Source organism: Macrobrachium nipponense, chromosome 28 (genome assembly GCF_015104395.2).
Source record: "Macrobrachium nipponense isolate FS-2020 chromosome 28, ASM1510439v2, whole genome shotgun sequence".
Classification (NCBI taxonomy): Eukaryota; Metazoa; Arthropoda; class Malacostraca; order Decapoda; family Palaemonidae; genus Macrobrachium; species Macrobrachium nipponense.
In genome coordinates, this window is record NC_087217.1 from 22,188,166 (window position 1) to 22,197,700 (window position 9,535).

Sequence of the window (9,535 nt, forward strand, 5' to 3'; positions counted from 1 at the left end):
CCTGAAGGAGACTTCTTAGGAGGGGAGAAGGCAGCCTTCTTCTTCTGCGGCTGGGTAGCCTTGGAAGTCGAAGGGGAAGAGGCGGCTGCAGACGAAAACGACACCTTCCTCCTCTTCTTCGTCAGCTTCCTCAGGACAGACTTGAGGTCAGCCATCCAGGGCGGAGCCGGGGCTGCTGTTGCCGAAGCAACAGGGCCCTGGACGCACCTGTCCGGACAGAAACCAGCGTCTGGGGCAGCAACACCGTGGACTGGGATGACGTCAGCTGGTACGGGAACAGCAGGAACAGCCAGCACAGCATCAATGGCAAGTAGCACAGGTAAGCCAGGAGACGGGGCAGCAGCCAGTGACATCCTGGATACCGGCGGCAGGTCCAGGGGAGAGCTCTTTGGGCGGCGGAAGTCCGGGCGAGGCAGCACAGCAAATCCAGGCGGTGGCGGCACGCCCCTCCTTGGTACGGCGGCAATCAGACCCTGCACTGCGGCTGAAGGAGTCACTGACACCACATGGGGAGAATACACCAGGTGAGGAGGGGCGGCGTACCCTGGAGTAGAGATGGTGGTTGTAGTAGTGGTCACCACTCCATGGGTGACCGCACCAGACCCCGCCAGATGAGAGAGTAGCCCCTGGACACTCGGCACCCCCGCAGTCCCAACGACGCCCACACCTGTCCAAGGTCATCCCCCACGGCAGAAGCACCTGCGGGTACACAGGAGGACGAACGGAAGACCCAAAATACAACTGAACGTCGGGTTACCGAGCGCCCTCCTCCACGCTCGACGGATTGAGCGAAGAGAAGGACCTTGATAACCCCCCCAAGGGGAAGGTGCCATACGAGGGAGCTGAGCGGGGGCAAGAAAGAAGACGAAGTGTCTTACCAAGGGAGTCACGGGAGAGCTTTCCGACGATTCCTTGGCAGGCCTTCGCTTCTTCCTGCCCTCATACAGCCCCCACTGCACCTCCGACCAATCACAACACACAATACACGGCTTGGCCAGAGAGCATTCCCGCCCTCGGCACCGAGCGCAAAGGACATGGGGATCAATTTCAATGAAGGATCTAAACTTCCAGCACTTGCGGCCCTCCACCCCGGGGCACAGTCGCCAGATGATGGGAGGGCGCGGAGATTGATCCGATCCTTGATCCATGTTGAAATCACAATGATAATAATATAAGAAAAATGAAAAGAAGTACTTACAGTTTCACTTTCATACACAAACAAACAGAAGTAGAATAAATTCACAATAATCCAAAGCATACGACGATGAAGCGGGCAGAGAGCGATGGCGAGCACGTCTTAACACCACAAGGCCGAAAGCAAAAGTGATTCTTCGTCTCCCAGTCGCGCGGCGCGCGCACTGTCGGACAAGCAGTTAACTACCGAACTCCCTTGTTCGAAGCTTACGACCATCCAGCTGCCGCTAGTTACCTTCCTATTGTAAAAGGACCGATGGTTTGTATACCGTACCGGAACAAGTGTCAATTCCAAGAAATACTTGAGAAAATAAACTTGAGAAGTAAGGGAAACTGACTGACAGACTTCTTAAGCAACTCATGCAATTTTAAGTAATATATAATACTAATGGAACAAGGCAAAGTGAGCACCAACCAGCCAGGTGCTACCTTAAAAAACAAGTGAAATATGCTAGCAATCATCACAGACACCAATTAACCCAAAAAAGTGAAAAAATTCCAAAAAAACTGAATTACAAACAAACAAATTTTCTTGCTCTAAACAAAAGGGAAATGGCACTTAAATAATCTCTTCACCAGCAATGACAGAGTAATTCAATTTTACCCATCAGAAATGAAAATCACCTGGGTAACTGAAAATTGTGCAATTTTTCCTTCAAAAAGGTAAAAGTACTCTGATTATGGAAGTAGTGATAATGACAAATTATTGAATTACATTAATTTAAAAAAGTCCAGGGAAATCATGACTTGTGAACTGAAATGTGAAAACAGGGAAAGTAACTACTACCTTGCTACTTGACACCAAGGGATCTGACAAGAACAATTTTTTTTTTTACAGGGAGTCTCAAAATCTCGGCAATTATAAATGAGTTTGTTGCGAACAAGTAACCATACGAATTTATTTTATCATACATAACTGGAGTGGAATTTTAAGAGTTCCAAGGAACTCTGGATATGAAAAATATTAGAACCATACAAAATATTCAGTTAACTGTTTGATGGTAGACTGCAAATTAAAAATATTAGAACTATACAAAATATTCAGTTAACTGTTTGATGGTAGACTGCAAATACTTATGGAGTGAGGTATAGAGGCTTTTTGTCCTTCAGTATACCAATCGGTGAACTGGATTTTTATTGAAGGAATCTCAAATTAGTGATACTAAATTCTATTCTCAAAATTCTTAAATCATGAGTATTACCTATATGACCATTTAGAATGGGCGCTGGGTGAATATGATCCATGTGTAGCCCACAGCATCTCATCCACGGGCAGTCATGCTTTCCGGAGGAGTTGGACTGGGGTTGAGTTGGTTGCTGCTGCTGCTGCTGCTGCAACTGCTGTATATGCTGTTCTGGACACTTAGAAGACTGAAGGGCACTTAAACGTACAAAGGATAAATAGTGGCCTGAAAATTGGAAAATAACATGATTGTTTCTCCCACAAAAATGTTACATGCATTGTTAAAAAATGTAATATATATTCTTTGTACGCACATTCTAACTAACAACCGATGTTACATAACTTACACATTAGTAAGGTAAACTGATGGTTCTGCCTGTTAGATCAACACCTTAGTTAGGAAAACTGATGGTTCTAGTTGTCGGATCATCACCATCATTAATGTCTTTTGTCAGGTTTTCCCTTCTTGAGGTTAGCATTTCCCAATACTGTATTTGAAGTTTTGCAATTTCACAAAGTTAACCTTGGATTCCTTCTTACACATGCATAAAAAGGAAAATGTTTTTCAAGAGAATGCCATGAATCAAAGAAAAGGACTTTCATAGATAACAGTTAGTACAAGGATTTTCTTCTTTCTACCATCTTTTAATCCTATTTTCATGAACTCCTTCAGTTCCGCTAGTAACACCAGATCATTTGTAGAAAGTAGTTTCAAAGGACATCCCTTTCTGTTCTGAAGCCTCCATTAATTACAAAAGAGTCCAGTGCCTCTTTTATGTATGATAATACGTAATTTCAAATTCTGATATATTTGGCACTTCACTCTAGATACTGTACTGGTATAGTTAAGCAACTATACTTTGGTATAGTTGCTTAACTATACCAAAGAAATAAATGTTTTGCTTGTCTTTACAGCACAGCACCTAGATGTTTTTTGTTCCCTCAAAAAGAGTAACAAAATACCAAATTTGTAACTAATTTGTATTTTTCATAACTAACAAACCTGAGGTCTTAACATTAGGATTTACTAGCGCCAAGCTGGAAACCGGTAGAATTAACATTACACTTGTGAGATCCAGGGACTATTGGCATCTATACCAGGTCACGGGGCATGTATACCCAGAATGCCCACGGCGACCTGTGACCCATCAGTTATATTTCTAACCCACTTTAGACTGCTAGAGGGGTGGTTCGAGGTGGGCCTTTACCTGTTAAGACCTCAGGTTTGTTAGTTATGAAAAATACAAATTGGTTACAAATTCGGTATTTATTCATATACGGAACAAACCTTTGGTCTTAACATTAGGATAGACTTACTTATTGGAGGGAGGTAAGTCTCTACAACTGACTGGGAGTTTGCCACCTTATCCATTTCCGAATATATTAGGGAAATTCTAAGAGAATGGACAATGAACCTAGAACCAAAGATATAAGTGAATCTATTGGTTTCCCTCACTGGGTGTTGATACCATTCTATGGTTTACTCTTGTCCCTTGTAACTGGATCCACCCTCACCCCTCTCTTCTCTATTATCTAGAGGGGTGTGTTGCTACTGAAAAGTATATCATAACATAAGATAGCTTCACAGTATGGCTGACCACCTCACCTGCATCTAGTCCGTTCCAGCATATGACGGTACCCTCCTTCATATTGCCCGTAGTTAAAGGAGTAGGAAGAAAGTAGTAAAGAAAAAAGACCAGTCATCCCATTCATTCTACTTTCATACCTTCATCTTAGACTAGACGCAAACTGACCCGCTAGGGGTACTGGATGAGCTATATCACTTGTTGAGCCACCACCACTGGACCCAAGGAAAAAGTGTCCAAGGATCTATGGGCAACGTCTTTCAAATAAAATGAGGTGAAAGTTGTTTGGCGTTTCCACACACAGCCTTTCAGAATTCTCTCCACAGACATGTTCTTCTTAAATGCCAAAGAAGCACTCAAGCCCCTGATATCATGAGCTTCTTGCTACCCACCTGGCTATTTGGACCCCCTGTCTTCTATCATATAAGCATTTCTGATCGTCTCCCTTAGCCAAAACGATATTGTATTCCTGGACACTTCCTTCTTGTTCCGTCCTATACTTACGAACAACCTGAGGTGCCTTGTTCTTCTTAAGTACTCCCTTAGTGCCCTGACAGGGTACAGAAGCATCTCATCTTTGTCATTGTCTACAAAGTCTGCCAAGGAAGGTATGGCAAAGGAGTCGAATCTGCCGTCCACTATTGTTGGGTTTTGGGTCTTGGCCACGAATTCTGGAACAAACTCAAATACCATTGACCTCCAACCTCTCGAGTGCTTTATGAGATATGACAAGGCCAGTAGCTCCCCCACCTTTTGGTTAAAGACCAGGGCCAATAAGAAGACTGTCTTCAGGGTCAGGCTCCTATCCGTGGATCTGCCTTAGTGGTTCGTAAGGGGGTTTTGCAGACTACTCAGTACCATGGTCAGATCCCAATCTGGGGCTTTTTTTTTTTTTTAGTTCCTTTGGTGGACATGACTGTTCAAAGCTCCTCATCAGCATGGCCAACTCCCATGAAGATGAAATGTCCACCCCTTTCATTCGTAAGACTAAGGCTAAAGCAGCCCTGTACCCCTTCACTGCAGATACAGACATATGCTTTTCTGTTCTGAGATATATCAGAAAGTCTGCTAACTGCTGAATAGTGGTACCGAGTGGAGACAAGTTCCCTCTACGACACCAATCACAGTATGCTGACCACTTTCCTTGGTATACTGTCGCAGATGATTTTCTGATATTTCCTGCCATCTGAGTTGCTGCTTTCTGCAAAAACCCTCTTGCTCGGAGGAGATACTTGAGTCTCCACCTGTGAAGCGATAGGGACTTCACCGACTGGTGGTACCTCTCCATGTGCGGCTGACACAGTAGGTTGCTCCATGGGGTTAACTCTTTCGGCACATCTATTAGGAGTTCCAGTAGGTCTGGAAACCACTCTGCCTTCGGCCATAACGGAGCTACCAGGGTCATCTTGATGTTCTGAGACCGCATTACCCTGTTCAGAACCTGACGGATTAGACAAAATGGAGGAAATGCGTACACGTCCAGATTGTCCCAAGGGTGTTGTAGCGCATCTTCTGCTACTGCCTCTGCGTCTGGGACTACCGAACAATACACTTCCAACTTTTTGTTGTACCTGGTTGCGAATAGGTCTATGATCGGTCCCTTCCCACAACATGAGCATCCTGTCCACTACCTGTTGGTGCAAGGACCACTCCGTTCCCAGAATCTGATCTCTGCGGCTCAACTTGTCGGCAACTATGTTTCTTTTTCCCGGAATATACCTGGCCCTGATGTCTACCAGGTTCTTCTACAGCCCACTGATGAAGTTGAACTGTCATCACATGTAACTGCCGAGAAACTAGGTCTCCTTGTTTGTCTATATAAGCTACTACTGTGGTGTTGTCTGACATCAATACCAATGAGTGTTCCTTTACTCTCTCCCTGAATTCCTGTAGAGCTAGAAATGCTGCTTTTAACTCCAGCACGTTTATATGGAGTTCTCTGTCCTTGCAACTCCATTTTGTTAACACCATCAACTCCTCCATATGGGCTCCCCAGCCTTCTAGTGATGCATCCGAGAACAGCAAGAGGTCCGGAGTGGATTGTTGAAGGGGGACACCCACTGTCAGATTGTCGTCGTTCACCCACCACAGCAAGTCTTTCCTCACTTCTGGCTCGTACGGGTGATCTACTATTGGTGACCAAAACTCCTTCATCCTCCATTGTAGAGACCGAAGGTGTAGTCTTCCTTGTGGTACTAGCTTCTCCAGGGAGGTTAGGATTCCCAGTAACACCTGCCACTGCCTTGCTGGCTGTGTTTGTTTTCCCAGAAAGGCATTCACCACTTGTTTGCATTTCTCTATTCTTTGGTCTGTTGGGAATACTTTGGCTTCTGTTGTGTCTATAACCATTCCCAGATACTACAAACGTTGACTTGGATCCAACTGCAACTTCTCCTGATTTATCACAATACCTAGGCTGTGACAAAGCTGCAAGAGGGTCGCCCTGTCCCTGAGTAATTTCTCTCTGGACTTCGCTATCACCAGCCAATCGTCCAGATATCTTATTAGCCTGATCCCCTGAGCATGCGCCCAATCGACACGAGAGTGAACACTCTTGTAAAAACTTGAGGAGACGTTGTCAATCCGAAGCACAGGACCTTGAATTCGAAAGCTTTCCCTGCAAGACTGAAGCGGAGAAATTCCTTGAAGGACTGATGGACTGGTATCTGAAAGTATTGCGTCCTTCAGATCGACTGTCAGCATAAAGTCCCCGATCCTGACTGCTTGTAGAACCGTTTTTTGGATGTTTCATTTTGAAACTGGTTTTCCTTATAAACAGATTCAGAGTTGACAGGTCTATTACTGTCCTCCACTCCCCGTTGGCTTTGGGTACCAGGAAAATCCTGCTGTAGAAGCCTTTCAACGAACTGCATACTTGTTCCACAGCTCCTTTTTCCGTCATCTTCTTCACTTCGTCTTGCAGAATAATGGCCTTCTGAGATTCGTGAGCATAAGCGAAGTGGGGTAATGGCTGTTCTGTCAGGGGCAGGGTTACCTAGAACGGAATCAAATACCCGATCCTGAGAACATCCACCACCCACTGCTCTGCCCCCAGTTCCTGCTACACCTTCCAGTGATTTGCCAGGCAACCCGCCACTGGTGTGGCCGAGTGATGAGAAGCACCCATCCTATCTTCTTGAGCCTCTCCCTCTTCCCCTACTCCCCCTTCCTCTGTTGTTTCTATTGTGAAAGGGCCGATGCGTTAAGCCTCTTTGGGGAAGAGGGTCTTTTGGCCCTATTAGGGATGTTATGTCTCACTGTCTTCTTCCGAGATATTTGCTGTTGTCTCACCTCCAAAGGAGTAGCTTGACTGTTAGACGTTTTCCTAACTGCCTGCTGCACCAACCTATCGTTAGTGTCCATCATTCTTCTATCTACCGCCTCTTCCAGTATGACCTCTGGCAACAGCAGTTGCGACTCCAAGATATCCCCATTCCTCAATGCTAACAGGAATCCAAATCCACAGTCCGGCTTAGTCTAGCCAACGCTGCATCTCTCCTCATTAGCAGGATATTTGCCCAAACATTGGCACTTAAGTTTGTCAAGTACGCAATCGCTTTGGAACCTGATTGTAGCAATCTAATGAACAATGATTCATCCACTACCTTTTTTGTCACTTCCGAGGATGCAATCTTCACCACTGCTGTTGACCAAAGGTCTAACCAAGAAGCAGTCTGAAAGACAGAAGAAGCTGTAGCTTCTAACGTAGCAGCCTCTTGGTACATCATCGAAGGGCACTCCATTTTAACCTGATCCAAGGTTAATCCAGGCCTTAATCTTACAACATTAGGGTTCACTTGCCTGGACAGCAAAGGGACCTTCGGTGTCGTATAATATTTCCTTTGCTTCATCATTGGAGGAGGAATAAATTTAAAAGATCTATTAGATCTTAAGGAATTATCCCTTCCTGCAATCTTTGCGTTTACGTGTTGTAAGACAGAATCCGCATGACTCGAACAAGGGAATTCATACGACACTTTGGTATCCCTTTTTAATCCAAATACCATGTCAGTTCCAGGAGGAAGCATACTGGCCGGTGTTTCTGTCTTCTCCGAAAGGTTATTGAATTGACGAATCAAATCAATCACCTCTGCATACGAGGCCAGAAACTCTTGGTTTTCTCCTTCCTCCGGCTCTAACGTACTGTTCTCCGTCACAGGGGATGTTGTCTCACCCCTATCTTCTGACAAACGGCCCGGAATTCCACGGCCGCCTGCCCCAACGGCCGCGGTCTCTTTGATCTTTGCTGGCCGCCGTTGGCTCGATCCCGAATAGTCAGTAGGGGAACGAGAACGCCTCACTCTTTCTCTGCTCACGGATCTAGAGCGAGAATCTCGTCTAGATCTCCAAGATGAAGGCTCCCTTGAAACAGATATAACTTCGTCTCTATTAGTATTGGTATCGTTTTCGAGCGTCGGAGAACTCGGCCTCGACCTTTCATCCAGACGAACACTGCCTTCCACGAACGTATCCGACGAGGTTGCCAACTCCCTATTTTTCGTACTTTTAATAGGAGCCTTATCATCCTTTGTGCGTATTTTGAATGGCCTTACAGGCAAAACTGGAACCTGCATTCTATCCTCTGCTGCACCCTTCGCTGCCAACGTCGATTTTACCAGCGGTATCGTAGTCTTTGTAATCCAAACTGGCAACTCTGCGTCGGCCGCTAGTCCGTCGCCTCTCTCGCTTGTTCGGACTCTTGCGAACGGCTTCGTCTGCTAGCTTTGTGCTTACCAGCCACTGACTTCCCGACCTTCCTGCTGACTGGGATAAGACAGTCCTGGTCTGAAGATGAAGAAGAATTCCCTCTTCTCCTCTTAGCCCGAGGATCAGTCGTGAAATCCCGAATCCTCCAATGCTTGACTGGCGCTCGCCGTGATGTCATCGGACTTAGCGATGACGCTGAACTAGAGGAAGAAGACGAAGAAGGCGAATCACACCTTTTCTTTTTGTCCTGTAATTTCTGCATTACAGTTTGTATTGCCGAGTCCGAAGGCGTATTTGAGTCTGGGTGCAGCAAAATAGGCCGAGAAGCAGTCTGTGAGGTCATCGCGCCTGCCAATCTCGTAGGGAGAGACTGTGCGGCTCTGATGGCAACCGCATGTTTGCTGCCAAACTACCTCCCATGTTCTGCATCGCTGTAAACATCGAATTTGATGGCGTAGCCGCGGCATTATTTCCCATAAATTGCAAGCCAGGGGGATGAGGAACATTCAGCGCTGCCTTACCCTGCTGGAACCGTGACGCCATATAATGCGCAAGCAAACCATCCAAGGTTGGTACACCTGGTAGGCCTAGCGCTGACCACATACCGTCCAACCTATGCGCTTCGGGAGCCGAAGGGGTATGAGACAAATCAAAAGCAGGGGGAGAAACATGATATTGTTATGATACAATAAAGTTTTGTACATACTTACCTGGCAGATATATACTTAGCTATAGACTCCGTCGTCCCCAACAGAAATTAGAATTTCGCGGCACACGCTGCAGGTAGGTCAGGTGATCTACCGCCCCTGCCGCTGGGTGGCAGGAATAGGAACGAATACCGTTCTAGAACCAGATTTTCTCTTCC

At 46.0% G+C, this 9,535-nt stretch overlaps 1 protein-coding gene across 2 annotated transcripts in view; it reads right to left on the reverse strand.

The window, feature by feature from the left end:
- LOC135201580 (ubiquitin carboxyl-terminal hydrolase 1-like) overlaps positions 1-9,535 on the reverse strand; it is a 117,640-nt gene that overhangs the window by 28,329 nt on the left and 79,776 nt on the right. For both annotated transcript variants that reach the window (XM_064230609.1, XM_064230608.1), the window contains one exon: positions 2,397-2,603. In XM_064230609.1, coding sequence (XP_064086679.1) covers positions 2,397-2,603 — 207 coding nt within the window. The remainder of the gene's footprint in view (positions 1-2,396; positions 2,604-9,535) is intronic.